Source organism: Hemitrygon akajei, chromosome 19, assembly GCF_048418815.1.
Source record: "Hemitrygon akajei chromosome 19, sHemAka1.3, whole genome shotgun sequence".
Taxonomy (NCBI): domain Eukaryota; kingdom Metazoa; phylum Chordata; class Chondrichthyes; order Myliobatiformes; family Dasyatidae; genus Hemitrygon; species Hemitrygon akajei.
In genome coordinates, this window is record NC_133142.1 from 56316159 (window position 1) to 56340282 (window position 24124).

At 40.0% G+C, this 24124-nt stretch overlaps 1 protein-coding gene across 7 annotated transcripts in view; it reads right to left on the reverse strand.

Moving 5' to 3' along the window:
- Window positions 1-24124, reverse strand: part of dock3 (dedicator of cytokinesis 3) — a 968429-nt gene that overhangs the window by 533777 nt on the left and 410528 nt on the right. For all 7 annotated transcript variants that reach the window (XM_073072555.1, XM_073072554.1, XM_073072550.1 and 4 more), the window contains exon 7: window positions 22667-22751. In XM_073072555.1, the coding sequence (XP_072928656.1) occupies window positions 22667-22751 (85 nt within the window). The remainder of the gene's footprint in view (window positions 1-22666; window positions 22752-24124) is intronic.

Genomic DNA, 24124 nt, shown 5'->3' on the forward strand with positions numbered 1-24124 from the left:
CTGTAGTAAGGAAACATTCAATCATTTTTTAACCTCTGAGTAGAAGCTGCTCTTGAGCCTGATGTTACAGGCATTTGTATTTTTTGCTCGATAGGAGAGGGGAGAACAGAGAGTGTCCAAGGTGGGTGGGGCCTTTGAATGTGGACTTACCGAGGCAATGAGAAGTATAAACAAAATCCATGGAAGGGAGGTTGGTTTCCGTGAAGTGCTGAGTGAACTGCCCACCACTGGGCAGTTTCTTGTGGTTAAGGGTATAGCAGTTGCGATACCAAGCGGTGATGCATCCAGATAGGATACTTTCTATTGTGCATCAATAGAAATTGGTGAGGGTCAAAGGGGACATACCAAAGTTCTTGGGGTATAGAGGCACTGGTGAGCTTTCTTGGCCGTGGCGCAATGTGATTGAACCAGGACAGGCTCTTGGTGCTATTCACTCCACCCTCTTAATCTCAGCACTGGTGATGTAGACAAAAGCATGCCATTCTTCTCCATCCTGAAATGAATGACCTGCTCTTTTGTTTTGCTGACATTAGAGGAAGGTTGTTGTTATGACACCATTTTACTAAGCTCTCTGTCTCCTTTCTGTATTCCGACTTATTAGTTGAGATACAGCAAACTACAGTAGTATCAACTGCAAACTTGTAGCTGGAGTTAGAACAGAATCTGGCCACACTGTCACGAATGTTTAGGGACTAGCATACAGGGCTGAGTATGCAGCTTTGTGGGTCACTAGGATTGAGGATAATTGTGGAGGAGGTATTGCAGGCTTTGATTACTGATTGCAGTTTGTTGGTCAGAAGGTCAAGGATTCAGTTGCAAAGAGAGATGTTGAGTCCCAGGTCTGGGAGGTTGGACATGAGTTTGCTTTGAATTTAACATTCAAATGTCCAGGTACAAGAACACTTAATATCCTACAGTCATCAGGCCCCTGAACTGTTGTGGATAACTTCAATCACCATTACTTTGAACTGATTCTATGACTCTATAAATCATGTTCTCAATATTAACTTTTTATTTGCAGCTTGCTTTCTTTTGCACATTGGTTGTTTCTCAGTCTTTGTCTGTTTAGGTGCCACACACATTGTTTATGTATAATTTTTCATAAATGCTATAGTATTTCTTTCTTTCTGTAACTGCCTGCAAGAAAAACCTCAAGGCAGTACAGTATCTGGTTACCATATATGTACTTTGATAGTAAATTCACTTTGATCTTTGAATTGTGGTCTATGCATTGTTTACTTGCTTTGATGTTGTGTAAACTTCTCTTTAGTTGTACTACCACTAAACATATCTTTCTGCAGGGATCGCTCCCTCTGCAATTCTCTTATCCATTCGTCTCTCCCCACTAATTTCCCTCCCGGCATTAATTCCTGGAAGTGGCCAAAGTGTTACACCTGCCAATGCACCTCCTCCCTCATCTCTATTCAGGGCCCAGGCAGTCCTTCCAGGTGAGGCAACACTTCACCTGCAAATCTGCTGGGGTCATTATTGTGTCTGGTGCTCTCCGTGCAGCCTCCTTCCGATGAGACCAGATGTAAATAAGGGGACCACTTCGTTGAGCACCTCCGCACTATCCACCACAAGCAGGACTTCCAGGTGGCCAAACATTTTAATTCTGATTTCCATTCCTGTTCTGATGTGTTGGTCCATGGCCTCCCCTTGTGCCAAGATGAGGCCACTCTCAGGGTATGGACGAAATGAGAGGTGAGGACCTTGATAAAATCACTGTCACTAAAGAAACAGTGATGAGCAAACTACAGGGCCTGAAGGTAGATATGTCCCCTGGTCCTGATGGGCTGCATCCCAGAGTGCTGAAGGAATTGGCAGAGGTTATAGTAGACACATTGGTAATCATTTATCAAAACTTTCTAGACTCTGGGCAGGTCCCAGCAGATTGGAAGACAGCAAATGTCATGCCACTTTTTAAAAAAGGATGTAGGCAAAAGACGAGCAACTATAAGCCAGTTAGCTTAACATCTGTAGTCAGGAAAATGCTTGAAGCTGTCATTAAGGAAGAAATAGCAAAGCATTTAGAAAGGTGTGGTTCCATTAGACGGACGCAGCATGGATTCAGAAAGGGCAGGTCCTGTTTGACTAACTTACTGGAGTCCTTTGAGGACATAATGAGTGCAGTGGATAGGGGGGAACAGGTGGATGTTGTATACTTAGATTTCCAGAAGGCATTCGATAAGGTGCCGCACAAGAGAGTTATAAATAAGATACGAATGCATGTAGTCTGAGGAAGTGGATGCACGGATAGTGGATTGGTTAACTGATAGAAGGCAGAGAGTTGGTATAAATGGGTGTTTCTCCAGTTGGCAGTCTGTGGTGAGTGGGGTGCTGCAGGGGTCGGTGCTGGGCCCGCAGCTGTTTACCATTTACATTGATGATTTGGAAGAGGGGACTGAGTGTAGAGTAGCAAAATTTGTTGATAACACTAAACTGAGTGGAAAAGTAAATTGTACAGAGAATGTGTAGAGACTGCAGAGGGATATAGATAGGTTAAGTGAGTGGGACAAGGTCTGGCAGATGGAATACAATGTTGGTAAGTGTGAGATCATGCACTTTGGAAGGAATAATAGAAGAGCAGATTATTATTTAAATGGTGAAAGATTAGGAGGGACTTAGATGAGGGACTTAGGAGTACTTCTGCATGAATCGCAAAAAGCTGGCTTGCAGGTACAACAGGCTATTAAGAAGGCAAACAGAATGTTAGCCTTCATTGCTAGAGGGATTGAATTCAAGAGCAGGGAGGTCATGCTGAAACTATACAGAGCACTGGTGAGGCCGCACCTGGAGTACTGTGTACAGTTCTGGTCTCCATACTTGAGGAAGGATATATTGGCTTTGGAGGCAGTGCAGAGGAGGTTCACCAGGTTGATTCCAGAGATGAGGGGGTTAACCTATGAGGAGAGATTGAGTCACCTGGGACTATACTCTCTGGAGTTCAGAAGAATGAGAGGGGATCTTATAGAAACATACAAAATTTTGAAAGGGATAGATAAGATAGAAGCAGGAAACTTGTTTCCATTGGTAGGTGAGACTAGAACTAGGGAATACTGCCTCAAGATTCAGGGGAGAAGATTTAGGACGGAGATGAGGAGAAACTGTTTTTCCCAGAGAGTGCTGAAACTGTGGAATTCTCTGCCCAGGGAAGCAGTTGAGGCTTCTTCATTAAATATATTGAAGAAACAGTTAGATAGGTTTTTACATAGTAAGGGAATTAAGGGTGATGGGGAAAAGGCAGGTAGATGGAGCTAAGTTTTCGGACAGATCAGTCAAGATCTTATTGAATGGCAGGGCAGGCTCGATGGGCCGGATGGCCTACTCCTGCTCCTATTTCTTATGTTCTTTATGTTCTTATGGTAGAGGATCAACACCTTATATTCTGTCTAGGTAGCCTCCATCCTGATGGCATGAAAATCAATTTCTCCTTCCGGTAAACAAATCCAACCCCCCCCCCCCCCCCCCCCACTTCCTCTATTCCCCACTCTGACCTTTTACCTCTTCTTACCTGCCTATTACTTCCCCCTGGGTCCCCTCATCATTCCCTTTCTCCTATGCTCCACTCTTTTCTCCTATCAGATTCCTTTGTCGATTATGCCTCTGCTCCTTGACCTTTCCAACCCACTTGGCTTTACCTATCACCTTCCAGCTATCCTCCTTCTGCTGCCCCCACCTTTTTATTCTCGTGTCTTTCCCCTTCCTTCTCAGTCCTGAAGAATTGTCTCAGCCCGAAACATTGACTATTCATTTCCATAGATGCTTCCTGACTTGCTGAGTTTCTCCAGTATTTTGTGTGTGTTGCTTTAGTCGTGCTATTGTTTTCCTTCTGGTCAGAAGCTTCTCAAAATGTCATTGCATAGGTTGCTATGCTTTGTTTATCTTCCAACAATTATAACAATTGCAACAATGTACAATTTTGAATGCACATTGTGATTTTCATGACTGTGGGTCTTAATTCAAAAATTTGCCACAGCTGCAATTCTGTAACAGAACTTTTAGAGCATCAACATAGTCCAAGATTATAACCTTCCACAGGGAGAAAAAAATATTCTGGAAGCATTCAGCAGTTCAAGCAACACCCATGGGGAGAGAAACAGAGTTCACCAAGAACTTCATCGGAACAGGAAAAGGACAGCAAAGTGCAAGGATGACTATATTGGGTCTATTCTGTACTCGTACTGATTTTGAAAATTTCATCACCTTTGTTACAAATTCCCACCCTGCTCATACGGCCCAAAACTTATTCATTCCTTTCTTTGCTTGATATCTCATTTTCCCACTCAGATGATAAGATTAGTGATCAAAATCCATAAGCCTTCCAATCCCTGCAAAACAGACTCCATTACATTTACCCAGTTTTCTTCTTTCTGTTGTATGATGATAGGACTTTCTACATGTGTGCTCTTAAAATGTTTTTCCTCTGTAGCCATGACTCTCAATTATGTATATTGCCTGAGCTCATGCTCACTTCCTCTGCTCCAGGATAGGTCTTCCCTGACCCTGACCTTCCACCCTTTCCTTTCTGCATGATAAGGGATTATGTCTCTGCTCCTTCATCTGCACCATCCTCTCTTCTTCTTCCTTGTAGGAGGTACAACACCTGCCTCTTCACCACTTCCTTCCTCACCATTCAAAGAACAAAGCAGTCCTTCACATAAACTTCTTCCAATTTAAATATTGCATTTGTCTTAGGATGTGGTCCTTATGATGGAGAGATCAAATATATATTGGGTGACCATTTTGCCAAGCACCTCTGTCTGGTCTGTTGAGGCACTCCTGTAGAGAATTAAAACCTGACACTTTAATTCTCTGCCCCATTCCTACTCTGAGCTGTCTTCAGCTACCAACATTATACCAACGATGTTCAACCAGAGTTTGAAAAGAGCATCTCACTTTCTATCATGCTGCAAGCTCTTGAGACCCAAGCAGTTTCAGGTAAGCAGCTATTCTTTTCTCTGTTCACAAATATGGCCACTCTTTTCTATTTCAATGTGTTTCTTTTCACCTCTTCTTTTTCAATGCACCATTTTTGAAATAATTGTTTGCATGACATGTTTGGTCTTCACTCCAGCCATTATTTTCAATTATAACATACTACATTTCTTACCATTTCTGTTCCATCCTTGACCTGAAACAGTGCTTCTATCACCATGGTTACTGTTTGATCTGCTGAATGCTTCCAGGATTTTGTGTTGTTTGTTTTGATTGTCCATTACTTCTATATTTTTCCTAAAACTGTCCACAAGCTTTGGTAGAGTTGGATTCAAAATAATTTTGTAATCTTCCTCTGGCTTTTCAGATGCTGAATTACTATCTCAAGCATTTTCTAATATGAATTCATTCCAAGCATTTTTTTCCCTGTAAGCCCTGTACTTATTACTGCCTGAGAAAACATCTTCATGTTTTCAACATCCAAATGAAAAGCTCCCCCACAATGTTATTGCTAGGTTTCTTATGAAACTTGTCTGTAACTCATCTGCCATTACATGTTGTCTACTCCTTCACTAACTACAAGAACTGGGTTTTTATCTGCAGTTTCATCTGAGATCCTTGCCATCACAGAAACAGATTTTCAGCCAATTTTATTCACTCCATATATCAAGAAATGGCTGGGACAATGAATGCAGGAAAAAGTATGGGACCAGACAGAATCCATCAACAGGACTTAAGATCTATGATCAAGAACTAGCAATGCCTTCAACCATGCTGCTTCAGATCAGTTAAAACATCAGTGAAAAATTATCCAGCTTCCAAAAAAAACCAAATCAAATCCAATTGATTGCTACAAAATCAATATTCTTCAATCAGCGAAGTGGTGCAAGATGCCATCAGCTGGCACTTGATGCATCAAAGTGGTACTGTGTGTGGAACTAGTACCAAATATGTTGACTTCCAACAAATCATCAAACATTATCACTGAAAAGAACATGATTAAAAAGAGTAGTAGAAAAGGCTTCACCTTAAATAATAAACATTTTTGTTATACCTGCCTGTTAGCTGAAATTGGATGCCTCCAAAGTTTGCACCAGTTGTGTCACCATTATGCTCTGCCAGTAAATGAGTCAGACTTTAATGAACTCCAGCTCAGCCAGAGGACAGCAACAGAAAAGTATGAGTTGGAAGTGGGAAGAATTTGCTGTGGGCATATGATGAATAGTGTGTTGGAAATGTTGGAAGCAGGGGAGAACATAGTGCTCATCAGTGTTTCTGGGTAATAGGCTGACCATTTACTCTTGTGCTGCAAAAGAGCCCATGTGATTTTATAGTAATCACTTGCAAGATGCCAGACGTCAGTGATATCAGAAAACAATGCTTTGTCAGTGATGTTTGCTGGCATAAGCAAGGCACCAAAAACAATTCTGGCTGTGGCAATTAAGATCCTATTGGAGATCACTGAATTCATCGATCTTTGATGACTTGCTGCAGGATTTATGTTATTAACAGCCAGTTCTGTTGGGAAACATGACAATGGCTGAGATGTACACCAGTCAAATGTCCATTTTGGCAAGAAATGTCTGTGCAAATTTCTAAAGTTCACTAACTGTCCTGGAAATATTTGCAAGTGAAAACTAACATGCACAATACTGCACAAACTTCAAGAATTTTTGTCCAACTAATTTCAAATTTATTGGTAATGACTATTTGCTATTTTGGTCTTGGTATGACAACTAGGTTCAGTATTGGAGGCTAGTTCAGTACTAGATGAATCCTTAAGAACTTGCTGCTTAATAGTTAATGATACCTTTGGCTAACTTGTTATTTTTGCTAATGCAAATAATGACTCTAGCTCAAACTCATCAATTCTAACTTCTTCTGCCTCATCAGACATTGCTAACTCTATTGCAATTTGAACTACAATATCATCTTGAACCTTCCAGTGGTGATATTCCAGGACAAGGCCATATTTCTATACTGATTAACACATTACATCATGTTAAGTGATGTACTATGATTACTGAGAGTTACTTAAGCAGTCGTGTTTCTGTGGCTGTGGTAAGCATCAGGAAATGAAAGCAGATTAATGGATACACAGAGCAGCTATTGCTTCAATGACACAACACAATAGATCAATTACACTGGATGAAGAATATGATTATTAGGTGTCTACTCCTTGCAAAATTTACACATTTTCCTGTAATTGTTTAATTTTAATGTGATCTCCACTACAAAAAATTTAAAAAATCAGACAGGTCCATGTTTTAAAGCATTTATAGAAAATACTAAATAGTATTAAACAATTTTATGCATGTTTCTGGCTGTGAACACTGAATATGCAGATATATTTGCTTTCATCACTACAGGTACAAATACAGTTCAATTGTTGTAAGTGACATTTTTTGTCTTGTACTTATTGATGATTGAGCCCAAATGTGCATTTTCCCAGTGCATCTGTTTTCTTTATTCCAACAGAGTGCTTGTTCAAAAACTACCACACAATAAGCAAACTCACTGATACAGACAAATTCTCAATACACTGTTTTGGAAACATTATTTATAAACAGCATAGGTGGGAGAGGGTCCATGTGTTACCAGGTGCACCCAGCTGCACCAGCTTCTGGGGATTAGATGCTCTAACTCTCCAGAGTATGGATAAGAATTCAGAACCATCATGCTAATTGGGTGCCAAGAATTGAGTATTTAAAGAGCACCCTAACAGTGCTCAATCTAAGCCCAACCAGAGGTGTCGTCTATGTTTTGTTTGGTGCTCAGTTCTCTATCCAGATTTATTCTGTGTCCTGACCTAGCCTCAGATAATCCAGCATTTGGGTCCAAACCGTCCTTGTCAAGGATTCTCGTCACAGTATGATTGAGCTAGTATGGACCCAGTGGGGTATCAATGTTTTTTTTTGTCTGCTGTGACCAGCCACAGCAAGAAGATTTATGGACAGAGCCTGGAGATACATGTTGTTCTTTTTGTCAGCTTTCACAAGAAGGAACCTAGAGTCGCCTGCGAGAGCCTGTTGGTCACCCTGCACAACCAGTACATCCTTAAAGATTGTTCAACAGTGACCCCGGCTCTTGCTATGACTTCCTTATTCAATGCTCATTAGTGTTCAAACTCCAGCTGTCCTGATTCCTTCGGAGTGCAGAACCATGGCCTTCATTATCTTTCTTCTGACTGGAAGAGCCCTGGCCTGGGCCACTGCATTCTGGGAACCAACGCTGGAGATATGCTTGAATTCAGAGGAATTCCAGGTTGCCTTGTGGCCTGCCGGAACTAGCTGAGTTTTGGACAGAATGATCAAGATTCTACAGGGCAGGTAGTCAGCAGCTGAATATGCAATCGAGTCTGGAACCTTGGCCACTCTGTACTGCCACAGACTCTGAGAATTACTGAAGGAGTGCCAGCAGAGGGTTTAGAGGCTCTGATCAACCAACCCATTTGTTTCGATAATGGTCTGGTAGAGGAACTATATCAAGAGGTTGAAGAGGCCTAGCCCAAGCCCAGCCTCTATGTATTGTAGCTTCACCCTTCATCAATCTTGGACCACGAACTGCTGTCTCCTGACTTGGACTCAGTCAACCCCACGACCTCTCCATCAACGAGAGGTCCCGGCGTAGGGAGTCAAGGCTGCTGCTATTATTGCAGGGAGACAGATCACCTGCGATCCAACTGCATGAGGTTGTAGCTATCAGGAGAGGAGCAAAGACCATCCAGTATCAGGAAACTGTGACTACTCCTAATCCCACAGATCTGGTTTCACGCTGAAGGTGAAGATCATCTGGGGTAAGAACTGGAAGAAATTTGTAGAGAGATTGCAGACTGTTGCAAGAAAAATAAGGTTGTTATAGTAGGTGATATTGACTAGGACTCCCATACTATAAAAGGACTAAATGGGATAGAATTTGTCAAATGTGTTCAGTAATGTTTCCTTCATCAATACTTAGAAGTCCCAATGAGGTACTATTAGGGAATGAGACAGGACAGATGGCAGAAATTTGTGTAGGGGAGCACTTTGCAGCTAGTGACCACAATGCCATTAGTTTCACAGTAAATATGCAAGTTGATATTCTAAATTGGAGAAAAGCCAGTTTTGATGGTATCAGAAATGATCGGTCAAGTATGGCTGTTTACTGGCAAAGATGTACTTGATAAGTGGGAGGCCTTCAAAAGTGAAATTTTGAGAGTACAAAGTGCCTGTCAGAATAAAAGGTAAAGAGAACAAGTGTATGGAGCCTTGATTTTCAAGATATTGAGGCCCTGGTTAAGAGCAAAAGGGAGGTGGATAGCAAGTATATGCAAGGAGGAACAAATGTGGTGCTTATGGAGTATAAGAAATGCAAGAAATCACTTAAATAAATCTGTAAGGCTAAAAGAAGGTATGAAATTGCTCTAGCAGACAAGGCAAAGGACAACCTTAAGGAATCCTACAGATGTATAAGAGCAAAACAATCGCAAGGGACAAAATTGGTCCTTTAAAAAACTAGAATGGTAATCCATGTGTGGAGCTAAAATAGATAGGGGAGGTCTTAAGTAAATTCTTTGCATCTGTATTTACTCAGGAGATGGGCAGAGTCTATAGAAGTGAGGCAAAGCAGCATCAACTTCATGGACCCTGTCCAGATTACAGAAGAGGATGTATTTGCGATCCTGAGGCAAATAAGGGTGGAGAAATCCCCAGGGGCTGTTAAGGTGTTCCCTCAGACCTCATAGGAGGCAAATACAGAAATTGCTGGAGCCTGCGCTGAGATGTTTTAAGTCATCCTTAGTGACAGGAGAGATACCAGAGGACTGGAGGATAGCTGTTTGAGTTTCAAAACAGCCATTTACCCGTCCATCATGGATAAGGGCAGTATCCTCCAGGACTCGATATTTGTTCTGAGTTTTTCTAAGGACTCTGTAAAGTTAAATTTGAAAAGATGCTTTGGGTTCTTAAGTCAGTTTAATCCCCAAATAGGTGAAACAGTTCTTCTCTACTCTAAAAGGCAACTTTTTCAGGAAGTCTTCAGTAAATTGATCCAATAAGGGCATGAATTCGCTCTTTCCCCAATTTATGGTATAGCCAGAAATACTCCCAAAGGAATTTATATATTCTAGTAGGATGGGAATAGAGACCGCTGGGTTGGCTAGACAAACAAGGTCGTCCGCGTACAGGGTCACACGGGTCTCAATATTACCCAACTTAATACCTTTAATTTGTGGGTGGCCCCTAATGCCAATTGCCGGGGCTCCAGTACTATATTAAACAGCAGGGGGGACAACGGGTCCCCTTGGTGAACACCACATTGCAGAGAGAACGGATTGGATTTATCCCCATTTGTGAGAATGGAGGATTTTGGATTAGTATATAATATTTCAACCCATTCTATAAAAGTGTCACCGAATCCAAATTTCTTGATTTGTTGCAATTAGATAGGGCTACTCTATCATATCAAATGCCTTGTGTGCATCTAAAGACAGTATAGCAGCTCTAACATCTTTTCCATAATCGGCATACAAAATATTGAGAATTTTGCAGACATTACAAAAGGAGTACCTGCCCGGGATAAATCCCGTTTGGTCTGGGTGAATGATATTTGCTGTATGCTTACCGAGCCGATTTGCTAACACTTCTGTACTTATTTTGAGATTATAATTTAGTAGTGCAATGGGCCTATAGCTTCCACGGTCCATTTTGTCTTTATCTTTTTTTAATAAAACACAGATATTTGCTTCACTGAGGGAGGGTGGGAGCCTCTTGTTTTTAAAGGCATCCCCAACCATTCTCAGCAAAGTCGGTGTAAGGACATCTCGGAAGGCTTTGTAGAACTCTGGCCCGAACCCATCCAGTCCAGCTGCCTTACCGGTGGGGAAATGCTTTGATGGCATCCTGTAACTCAGATAGCGAAAAATCCAAATCCAAATTATCCTTGAAAACTACATCTAATTGTGGGAAGTAAAGCGAATCAAAAAACTTATCAAAATCTTCCTGTGTAGCTGTTGATTTGGAGGTGTAAATTTCTGAATAGAACTCACTAAATCGTTTGTTAATATCCTTTGAGTCCGCAAGTAAGCATCAGGCCAGATTTAGATTTTATTTTGTAAATGGCTCATTTTGCTTGTTTCTCCTTTTAACTGCCTTGCCAATAACTTCTGCGGTTTGTCACCAAACTCAAAATGTCGCTGTTTAAGTTTAAGTAGTATGTTGTCAAATTTGTCCCCTAGAATAGAGTTGTATTCGTATTTGAATTTGAGAATGTTATTATAATCTGATTGGAGCAAAGAGTTTTTGTAAGCCTGTTCAGCCGCTAGTAATTCTTTCTCAATCACTTCCAACCTACCTCGCTTAGCCCTTTTCAGGGTTGCTTCATAAGAAATAATTTGTCCTCTGATATACACTTTAAGTGTTTCCCAGAGTGTTGAGTCATTCACCTTGCCGTTGTGTTTGGTCTCAAGGAACTGCAGGATGTGCATCGTAATATATTCTTTAAATGCCTGATCCTTGAGCAAAAAGGGATTAAAGCGCCAGTTATAGGCTTGCTTAGGAAGAGACAATTGAAGATTGAGATTGACAGGACTATGGTCAGATATTATTATGCTATGATATTTGGTGTGGTCAATATTAGAGATTAACCTAGAGTCAACTAAAAAATAATCGATCCATGTATATGATCTGTGTACATGAGAATAAAAAGAATAATCACGGTCAGATGGGTGTTGTAGTCTCCAAATATCCATCACCTTCTTCGACTTCATCAAATTGTTAAGAGTTTGCACAGCAAGAATATTGGGTGGAGTGGGGGCAGAGGAGAACCTATCTAAATACAGGTCCAGGTAGCAATTAAGGTCACCCCCAATCAATATGTGGCTTGAATCGTTATCTGGGATCAAGTCATACACATTATGGAAAAAACCTGGATCATCCGAGTTCGGCCTGTAAACGTTTACCAGTGTAATGGGAAGCGAATTGATATGCCCAGTTAAAATGATAAACCTGCCATTTGGATCAATTGTGAATGAGTGAAAACGAAAAGGCACAGTCTTATGGAAGAGAATGGCAACGCCTCTGGCTTTGGAAGTGAAAGGTGCCTGATAGACCTGTGAAATCCAATTAGTCCTGAGTTTCCTATGCTGAGTGGCTTTAACATGAGTTTCTTGTAAAAATATAATGTCAGATTTCAGTGACTTCAAATGTGCAAAAACTTTACCTCGCTTTATTGGGTGACCTAAACCGCGCACATTCCAAAAGACCAAGGATATGGAGTCAAGAGTATTATTCTTTTGTGGTACCTTTTGCATTATAATGAAACGCAAACTTAACATTCAGTCTGGCAGCCAGCAAAAACCAACCAAAAAAACATGAATGGTTAACAAATATATGAACAAAACCCCCACCCATTGCTTCCCTAAACGAAGCAGAGTTGCCCTCATCCTAATCTGGGACCGCCAGACAAAAGTGGAGAAAAACACCTCCAACTGACAGCCCCTCATTAGCACACATAGTAAAGAACAAATTAAGGATAGAAAAAAGAACTGCCATAATTAAAGTCTGCCCAGAGCATGTTTAGATTCTCTTCATTTATGTTGTGAAAAATAGCCTTTCAAAGTTTCTGGTCTACGAAAGTCTTAGCTTCAACCGGGTTGCTGAATACTTTTACTTGCCCTTGGTGATGAACATGGAGCCTGGCCGGGAAACGTAGCAAGTGCTGGACCTCCTTCTCTCTCAGCAGTTGCAGCACCTCATGGAAACTCCATTGTTGCTCCATAATCTCCGTGGTGTTGTCGGGGTAGATTAAGATTCGATTACCTCTGTAATCCATCGAGCATTGCCTCCCGAGCCACAGAATCTTTTCTTTCTCCTGTGCGAAATGAACCCGTGCAATTATCATATGAGGCCTTGAGCCTTCCAGTGGTTTGGGCTGTTGCATGCGGTGCGCTCTACCAATAACGACCGACTTGGTGAAGTTATCATCCCCCAGCAGCTTGGGTATCAAGTTAGCAACAAATTCAGTCGGCCTCCCTTTCTCCTCACCTTCTGGGACACAAACAGTCTTTACGTTATTGCGTCTGGATCTCCCTTCCAGATCTGAAAGCTTGGCCTGCAGCCTTTTATTTTCTTGCTGCAGCTCGGCGACTGAAGTTTCCACGACGTGGATTTGCTGCTTGTGGTGGGCAGTCTGATTTTCGGTGTTCAACAGTCTCTCAGTGAGCACTTGCTGGGCAGATAACAGACTCTGGAAACTGTGCTCAAACTTGTCATACCGTTCATTGAAGGACTGCAAGAGCTTGTTTAACATTTTCTGCCAAATAAGAGGAAGCTTGTCCTCTTCTTTGGCTGACAACATTTCTGGAGGGTTCTTGCTGGCTTGGTCCCGGCTAACATTAGCTGCAGCATCAGCTAGCGGGCAAGCGGCTCCCTTCTTGCCTCGTGTTGTTTTACTGAACATGTTGGCGTAAAAGAGAAACAAACAACGGAGATCTTGCAACAAAAACTGAGAGTCAAGCGTTCAAAAAGGCAGTTTTAACTCGTAAAGTTTAGTGTGTCATGAGAAGCTGGAAAAAACACGTCTATACTGCACTCATCTCACTAGCGCCCCCCTGGGGGGCTATTGAAATTACCTGTCACATATATAGGTTCATAAAGAAAGGTTTTGACATGTTGGCCCTCATAAATCAATGTATTGTGTACAAGATATGGGATGCTATGTTGAAGTTGTTTACGACATTGGTAAGGCCTAATTGGGAGTATTGTGTGCAGTTTTGTTCACCTACCTACAGGAAAGATATAAGTAAGGTTGAAAGAGTACAGGTAAAACTTACAAGGTTGTTGCTGGGTCTGGAGGATCTGAGTTATAAGGAAAGATTGAAGAGGTTAGGACTTTATTCCTTAGAAAGTAGAAGACTGAGAGGAGATTTGACAGAGGTATACAAAATTATGAGGAGTATAGATAGGGTAAATGCAAGCAGGCTTTTTCCACTGAGGTTGAGTGGGACTACAACCAGAGGTCATGGGTTAAGGGGAACATGAGGGGATTCTTCACTCAGAGGATGTGAGAACGTGGAATGAGTTGCCAGCACAAGTAGTGCATGCAAGTTTGATTTCAACATTTAAGAGAAGTTTGGAAAGGTACAGTACATCGATAGTAGGGGTATGGAGGGCATGGTCCCAGTGCAGGTCGATGAGTGTAGGCAGTTTAAATTATTTTGACATGGACTAGATGGGCTGAATGGCCTTTTTCTGGGCTGTACTTCTCTATGACTCATGGGTGGCTCATTGACAACTCCTTTCTGACTGAGATAAATTTATGCTGAATGTGATGAAATTACTGCTCAAGTATCTGCTATTGCATATTTACCATCCTTTTCTATAGACTATTTGCTCAATCCACTTAAGACATCTCTTTATAATTTAAGATGAGGGCACTTCTTTTAGATCCAAGATATTTGCCTGCAAACTATCTCAGGAATTCTACTACCAACCAACAAAGTGCTGGAGGAACTCAGAGTTCAGTTAGCATTATGGAAGAAAATGGACAGTCAATGTTTCCGGTGGAGACCCTTCATCAGGCCACAATCCAGATGAAGGGTCCCAACCCAAAACATTGATAGATAGATGTACAGATACAGCTTGACCTGTTTAGTTCCTCTGGCAGTTCCTGTGTTGTTCTAGATTCCCCATTTACTGGCACTTGTGACTTAAGGAATTCTAATAAGTTGTGATCATTTCTTCCCAGAGGATCCTTTATTACAAGATCTCTTAACAGCCCTGTCTCATCATACATGAAAAGTCTAACATAGCCCATTCTTCGACACGTTGTGTAGATACTGCTCAGAGAAATAATTTGAAAAAGTTATTTTTCCATAGTACTCTTGCCAGTTTGATTAGATCAATCAATATACAGTCTAAAGTTTCCTATGATAACTACAATTCCCTTCTTGCATGCCTTTAATATTTCACCAGTCACATCTTGTCCCATTGTGAGGCAACTGTTTGGCGGCTTCTAGACCAAACTGCCTCCTGTCTTATTTCCTCTAGCATTCCTTATTTTTTACAAAATTTGATTCCTCATCAATACATTGCATTTATCTTACAACCTAGCACCACACTAATATCACAGTAATACCCCACCTCCTTACCATAAGGTATAGCAACAGAATTAAGCCATTCATCTCATTGTGATTGAGTTTCCTCCACCATTCATTCATGGCTGATTTTCTTTTAAGCTCTATTCTCCCTTTGCTAATCATGAGCCTATCAATTACTGCCCTAGATACATGCAGTGACAAATTCCACAAAGTCAGTAACTACTGGCTGAAGAAATTCCTCCTTATCACATTTTTAAAGAGCATCCCTATCTTGTTATGCTGTGCCCTCATCCTTGACTCTCCTACTAATGAAATTAATCTCTCCACATAAACTTTATCCAAGCCTTTCAGTACCTGGTATGTTTCAAAGAGATCTTCTCTCATTCTGCTGAACTCCATTGTGTACAGGCCCAGAGATATTAAACACTACTCATAGGTTAAACCTTTCAGACCTGGGATCATTCTTGTGAATATTCTCTGGACCCTCTCTATGGCTTCCCCTCCAGGGATTCTGTCTATATTTCTCACTGCCTTAGTAAAGCAGCTAACATAATCAAAAACCCCACCCACCCCTACTCTCCTCTTCCATTGGACATAAGATACAAAAGCCTGAAAGCTGTACCATCAGACCCAAGGATAACTTTGACCCTACTGTTATAAGATTGTAACAACATTGATAAGATTTATTAATAGTTCTTTAGCACAATAAATTGCACTATCTCCTTGATTATGATCTTCCACCTTATTGGTTACCTGAAGTGAACATTCTCTGCAGCCGTTACACTTTATTCTGCATTGTTACTGTTTTACCTTGTTCGACATTAACGCACAGTGTAATCATCAATCTATATGAAGAGTATATAAGAAAAGCTTTTCACTGTGTCTCAGTATATGTGACAATAATAAACCAATTCTAACTCTACATCTTCTAATCTTATATTTCTAATCTTATAATTGCTCCTATTACCTAATTCATGTTGTTTTCCATTTTTATCAAGTAATCTGAAATATTGAGTTCCTGGTTCTGATCATCCTGTAAGCATGCCTCTAGAACAGGGATTCTTAACCTGGGGTTCACAGACCCCTTAGGGGGCTCGTGAACTTGGATATGGAAAATTTTATATCTTTATTTTCACTACCTGAAATATAGAATTTTCTTCAATTATGAATGTAGGCAACAAACCACAGTAGTATTAGCAGTACCTGTGAATTTGTCACCAATAGAAATCATGGGTAATTTTAAATCACATTACCGTTGTTACAAATATCACCAAAATATCATTTTCGGCACACTCATCATTACTTCAAAATTATGGTAGTTAATAGACCTGTTGCTAGATCGAGCAAAATCACAATCTTCCTATCTGCAGATACTCGTGCAATGCAGCTGGCCAATTATCGGATAGCCCTGCGACTGGATGTCCACGTGACATGCATGTTGCTTTGTCAAAGACCATCACCAGTTTAATATTCTTATTCAGTCTAAGCAACCATTGATATGTCTTTAAAAAGTAAATTTAATTTTAACTTGACTATACTTTACATGTATAGTCTTGTTATTTAATGTGTTAAGAGAGGTACATATATTACTATATCACAAATAAGGTATTTTTATATTTTGATAATTATATTTCAATATAATTGGTTTCTTTTGTAATCCTATGTATTTTGTTTTATATATTTAAATACATTCTTCTGAGAAGAGGTCCATAGGCCTCACCAGACTGCCCAAAGAGTCCATGGCATTGAACAAGTTAAGAACACCTGCTCTAGAACAACTATAAAGACATACAGTACATACGTATTTCTATTTGCACTATCAAATCACTTATCTTATTACAAATAGTATGCATAAATATTGCTCACTAGGACATCTAGATGTATCATGGGGTGTTGTAAACTATGGGTAAAATATCTTAGTAGCGAACCCTCCTATGACTCCACCCTCATAGTTTCCATCACTGTCTGTGAGCCACCTCAATGTCATCCAGCAAAAGAAGTGTTAGCAGTAGACAGGTACTCATTCAACACTTTGAGTTCATAAAATAAACATTTTAAGGGAGGAATGGCAATGAAAAATTAATTAGAGTTTTAGTCACTAAAAAAAACTATTTCTCAGGTCAGTTGAAAATGTTGCAAATGAATACTGGGCATTGTATATTTTAGTAAAACTTCAGACAAGATCCCCACATGCAGGTTAGTCAAAAGAGTAAAAGCCTATAGGATGCAAAGCAGAGTAGAAAATTGGGTCCAAAGATGGCTTAGTGATACATTAATGACTGAGCTGTAACCCATGGGGTTACACCAGAATTAGCAGGCCTAAATGTAGGAGCATTATATTTAGACCTTTTGGTAGAGGCCAAGTTGTTGAGTTTATTTAAGGAGATAGATTTTTAGGTAAGATGCATTGAGATCCATTGATCCAACGTCTCTTTCAATTTGTCCACTAGCGGGTCATAGTTTGTTGGGACGATCGTTTTAATTTCAGGGGTAGTGTTGATAAATCCTTCCTTTGCATTTATAAATGGGGTTTTTATGACTGGTTTCAGTCTTTCTTCTTTGTTCAAAAATAGTATTGATGACTTTGAGTTGTTAATGTTATAACCAGAGAACTGCCCAAACAATTCAATCTGTTGCATTAAGTTTGGAATACTGATGGATAAATTTGTTAAAAAAAGAATGACATCATCAGCATATAAGGATATTCTATGTTCCTGTTCTCCTAGCTGGATGCCCGACAGGCCTGTCTGTATTCTTATTGCGATAGTCAGGGGTTCTACGGCCAGTATAAACCACATCGGTGACAAACGGCATCCCTGGCAAGTAGATTGCTCCAAGATGACTGGTTTAGAAACTACACTATTTGTTAAGACACTGGCTATTGGGTTTGTATATAAAATCTGAATACCCATCCTGAAATGGTATTATTGGTCTGCTCAGTTACGTTCTGCAATGTTTTATTTCTCAACGGAGGCCCTTCCAGCCTGGGTGAATATTGAACAGGCATCACTACCAAACCTCCCATTAAAGCTCTATCTATACTCTGCAGACCCAAGAAATCAGAAAAGAACAATCGAGAACCCTTTCCTCAAAAATACCATTGACATCTGGTATAAAGCACATCAGCATGTTAAAGATACTCTTCCCATCTCTTGCTTCTCCCCAATATGGGGCAATACATACTTCAGGGCAGGAAGAGCAGATGGTGGTTTCAGAATCTGAGCAGACAAAGGTATGCAGAAAATAGAGGACCTTTATATGAATGGTAATCTTATTACATTTGATCAATTGTGTCAGACATACCATATTCCTTAAAAAACACTTTTTAAAAATATTTGCAACTGAGACATTTCATACTATCAAAATATAAGCATTTAATATCTGAACCACCGCTATCACATCTTGAAAATCTTACACTTCTAAACCTAAAGGGGAGGAGTCAGATTTCTTTATTCTATACAACTTTGATGTCATATGATAAGGAGTCCTCCACTGACAGGCTGGAGGCATGGAGGCTGGCTGTTCAAGAGGACATACAAGAAACTGAGTGGAAAAAGCATGCTTAAAAGCCCAAAAACAATCAATTAATACCAGAATAAAGCTATTACAATATAAATGATTAATGAGAACTTACATTACCCCGGTCAAACTGAACCGTTGGACCCCTGACATCCCAGACACTTGTGTTAAATGTTTAGAAGAAAAGGGTGCTCTGTTTCACTGTGTATGGGACTGTCCAAAATTTTTAAAAATACTGGAAAATAGTCGTTCAGACTATATCTGAGATTGTTGGAGTAAAGATGCCTCACCAAGCAAAAATGTGTGTACCAGGTATATATCCAAAGAACTCTACTGTTAGTCCAAAACAGTCAACTTTGATTGACTTTGGACTCCTACAGGCCAGAAGGATGATAGTTTTATCTTGGAGAAAAATGGATATACCTTCGATACATGTATGGGTGAAGGAGATGGCATCTTGGATTATATTGGAGAGACTGACTTACATAACCAGGGAAAGGGCAGGAGAATTTGAAAATGTGTGGAAACCTTTATTGGAGTTTCTTGGATGTCAAGGTGCACAGTCATTTTGAAATAGCTGTGTGTTGTTGAGTGCTTCTACGGTTTATTTTCTGATGTGTTTTTATTTTATTTTTTTATTATGTATGTCAAATGTTATATCTCTTTTCCTTTGATGATTGTGAGGATATGTTTCACTATTTAGTTTAATGATTATTATTGTTTAGTTGTATATGTGAAATATATGTAAAGTTCAATAAAATATTGTTTAAAAAAGATGCATCAAAGTAATATTAGGAGAGAATGGGAATATGACACTGAGATAGAGGATCATCAATAATTGTTTGAATGGTGGAGCAGGTTTGAAGAGCTGAATAACCCATTTTTGTTTTAATGTCAATGTTTCTGTGCTTCTTGGTGGCATACAAATTGGCCAAGGAAGGTACATTATCACAAGGAGATAGAAGATCTGGTCAGTTAGGTGGAAAAATTGACAATTCTGGTCACGGCATTACAGGCATGGCATGATTGCACTCAAGAGGGTATAAAAATTTACAAGGCTTGCCTGGATTGCTAAATTGCTACTATGAGGAACGACTGAATAAGGTAGTGACAATCTCTTTAGAAAAAAGGAGGCAGATGTAAGATTTAATTAGAACATAGAACAGTACAACACAGTACATGGCCTTCAGTCCACCTTTTAACCTATCCCAAAATCAATCTGATGCTTCCCTCCCACATGGGTCTTCATTTTTCTTTCATCCATGTTCCTATCTAGGAGTCTCTTAAATGTCCCTCATGCATCTGCCTCTACCACTATACATAGCAGCATGGTCCATGCACCAAACACTTTCTGTGTAAAAATCCTACCTATGACATACCACCTATATCTTTCTCTAAGCACCTTAAAAATATGCCCTCTTGTATTAGCCATTTCAGCCATTGGAAAAAGGTGCAGACTGTCTTATCTACATATGCCCCTTATCATCTTATACGCCTCTATCATGTTACCTCTCATCCTCATTTGCTCTAAACAGAAAAGCCCTAGCTCACTTTCACATAAGACATACTCTCTAATCCAGGCAGCATCCTGATAAATCTCCTCTGCACCCTCTTTAAAGCTTCAACATCCTGGCTCTAATGCGTTGACCAGAACTCACAGCAATAGTCCAAGGGTGGTCTAACCAGAGGTTTTAGAGCTGCAATATTACCTCATGGCTCTTGAATTAATTTAGGCATTCAAAATTATAAGTAGCTTAAATCAAAGTTCAAAGTAAATTTATTATCAAAGTACATATAAGTCACCTTAACTATCCAGAGATTCATTTTCTTGAGGGTGTTCAAAGTAAATAGAAAGAAAAAAAATAGAATAAATGAAAAACTGCACATGACGGAGAAAGACAAACAAGCAATATGCAAAAGACAATAAACTGTGCAAATACAACAAGAAAAGAAAAAAATAATAATAAATAAACAATAAATATTGAGAACATGAGTTGTAGAGTCCTTAAAAATGAGTCCATAGGTTGTGGCATCAGTTTTGGGGTGATTGAAATTATTCCCTTTAGTTCAAGAACCTGGTGGAAGAGACTTAATAATTGTTCCTGAAGCTAGTGGTGTGGGACTTGAGGCTCCTGCACCTTCTTCCTGATGGCAGCAATGACAAGAGAGCATGGCCTGAGTGGTGGGAGTCCTTGATGATGGATGCTGCTTTCCTGTGACAGCATTCCTTCTAAAGATGCGCAATGGTGGTGATGGCTTTAACTGTGATGTACTGAGCTGTATCCACTACTTTTTGTAGTTTTCTTCCATCAAATGAAATGGACAGAAAGTTTATATTTCACTTTAAAAGGAACTTTAATAAGTACTTGACAAGCTCTGATTTGCAGGCAATGTATGTTGTGCTGGAAAGTGCAATAAGGCCCGGTATTTGTTCTTATCAAACGGTTCGATTAATAATTGCTTCCTCTGATAAAAACAATTCATTAATAAATATAAATATAGCAATTAATTAATACAGATAGTAATGCTGATTTTAAAATAATGGGGATATTTATGGAATAATTAAATGCTGTACTGGAGTTGAATGGCTTTAGATCCTTGCAGACAGAAAAACAAATAGGTTAGAAGGTCTTTCATCATCTTCATCATCGCAGTGTGAGTTATTTCAAAACCAAAAAGAAAAGCAGTTTCACTTGTTGCTCCATTCTAAAGTCAAACTTATCCCATAATGGTAAACAGGAAAGCTCTCCCTATTTTGGAAATGTGAAAATCTACAGACTTTTTCAACATTTTGTGTTGCATTCTACAGAATATTGTATCGCATCCAAGATGGCGCCAAGCTGCAATGTCTGTCAAGGTCGTGGCTCAGACATATTTTAGATTTGCAGGGAATGTTCTGGTAACAGCGCATGGAGTAAGGGGTCAGGTAGGGCTCTGGGGCAGGGATGGGGGATGGGGTTAGAGGTCTGGGGTAGTAAAGGAAGAGTCAAGAGCAGGAGCTGGTGATCAGAATCCAGATTGGAGTGCTCCATTGTCAAAAGCTAACAATCCCTGTGGGTTGGGTTGACAGGCTCTGAGGACTAAGACCAGCAATTCCCATGGTAAAGACCATACTGGTGGGCCCTGAACATGAAAGCTGGTGACCCCCTCCACCCCTCAGTCGGTGAGTCCTGGGGTTGGAAGTCTGTGGAAGCAGGAGGCACCAGGCCCTGTGAACCCCGCCAAGATTCCTGGGTCAGCATGTCCAGAATTCAGAGGCCCTATGTTTGAGAGTCTGAGAGTCAGGGGCAGCCTGTCCTTGGAGTGGAGGTGTGTGTGTGTGTGTGACTCAGAGAAAGGGCTTGTTATGTGCCAAACCTTAGGTTGTGTTGGTTGTCAACAAAAATGACACATTTGACTGTATGTTTTGAAGTACATGTGATAAATAAATAAATCTGTATCTTAAAAGCAGAAAGAAACCTTGTATTGTTTCAATGAAAATGACCAATTCTACAAGAAGCACATGGCAATATCCTTTATAACGTTGGTTCCATTTGGCTGAACTATGGTGGAAGTTACTTTCATGAAATAAATGTCAGATGAGAGTTAGAATAGGAAGAGGAGAGAAGGAACTTGATCGTTCCATTGGGATATTTTTAATGGTTAACAAAAATGTTTGAGGAAACTCTAGTGCTCTGTTAATGGCAATATACTTGTTTTTTAGATAAAGCAGATCTACTGAAACAAGCTTTTCACAATGCTTAAAATAATAATTATGCATAATCCTTATAATTCCTCATTAATACACCTGCTATCAGAGATATAAATCAAGCTTAAGCTATATTTCCCTACTTGTTTGCAGTCCTGATTCAATTCTGAGCTATTTTGGCAAGAATTTAAAAATAATAAAAAGGAACTATCCCTCTTTAAATTTCTTTCTAAGCTCCCAGTACCCAACTTTGGAGAAACATTTAATGATTTCTCATAGATTTCTGCTATTATGGAACATGTTCTAGTGTTCAAAGTAAATTCTGGAAGTCCACAGATTGCCTCTACACTGATAATAACAATTGCAATTCTTAAGAATTAGTCAGTTGGAATTTCTGGGTTTTTCAATCCAAGTTCCATGCTACACATGGACTACTAAGTACTTACCAGTTTATAGAGATCTGCTACACTTATCTGATCGGGATCAACCATTTCAAAGTCCTTCCTGGGTACCAGGTCCATGCCCATTTGCCTGATAAAGTCAGAGAAAGTTACATTAGTGCACAACAGCAAACAATAGCCATTTAGCTCAAATACATTCCTGCTTAGGTTATATTGAGATCAATATAATTTATTATATGCACTGACAAAGGTAATGGTAAATGGCATAAACCTGTGATGCATGTATACCCAGAGATGTTGAACCAATATGTATTCATAAAACAAGAATTCTAAAATGTTGACATCATGGGATCCTAGCAATCCTTGAATTCATTGAGTCTATTAACAAACTATAAATACATAAACAGAGATTTTACAAGTCAGATGCATTTACTTCCTTCTTCCTTTGGGACTTAAGCTGCCAGAAGGGCAACTTATTTTCTGGAAGAGAATGCTCATCCATCTTAATCTTCTTTTGTCAATGTTTTCTAAATTATGATGAATTTTGTTGGAAAGAATTGAAATTACTCCACAAAATTATTGAAATACTTTGATTATTCCTTAAATAACTGACATCTCATCATGATTAGGAGGAGTTTAGGAGGATGATGGCACCTAATGGCGACTCCTTTGCTTCAGAAACAGCTCTAATACTACCTTTAATATTTCTATTTTTCCCTTTCAGGGTTCTTTTGAAGACCCTGACCTGGAGTGACACCCTGTCTTTGGTTCTTTGTGGGAATGGGACCTGCTCTCAGGGTCTCAACACCGGCTACTATTCAATATACCAAGAACATGAACTAGAAGACTAGCGCGCCTTCAGGGTACTGGGATTTCGTGGCACTGGAGACGGGCGAAGTTACTATCTCTGCAGGAAATTGGTGTGTCATGGGAGATGGAAGATCGAAAGCAGCAAGCTAGCTGCTGACTGTGTGCCCAGAGACCTGGGTTCTTTGGGCAGAACTTGAAAATGAGTTGTTTGTTATGTCTCCCCTCTTGCTGTGAAACAGGGACACCTCTTTTTCCCTTATTAGCAAGAGACAGAGAGCCAGAGATATGTCGAATACCAGGTGAACGAGTAGCCTTTGGGATACTGCAAGTCTTTATTGATGCTTTGCTGCATGCTTGCGTGCTCGGTGGGTGGGGGGGCACCGATGCTATTTTTTGCTGGTGGGGGAGGGGGATCGTTTCTTTGCTGCTGCTTACACGTGGGGGGGCCCTTAGGGGTTCTAATATTTAACTGTCACTCATTCTTTAGGGCATTCCTCTGTTTTCATGGATGGCTGCAAAGAAAAAGAATTTCAGGATGTATATTGTATACATTTCTCTGACATTAAATGTACCTTTGAAATCTTGACTGCACCATGCTCTTTTTAGAGCGTACATTTTCCCAACACCAACATTTAAAACTGCCTTTCTTCTATGCTTAGCAGATGCATGAGGGCAAGAATTGCCAAGTGTCAA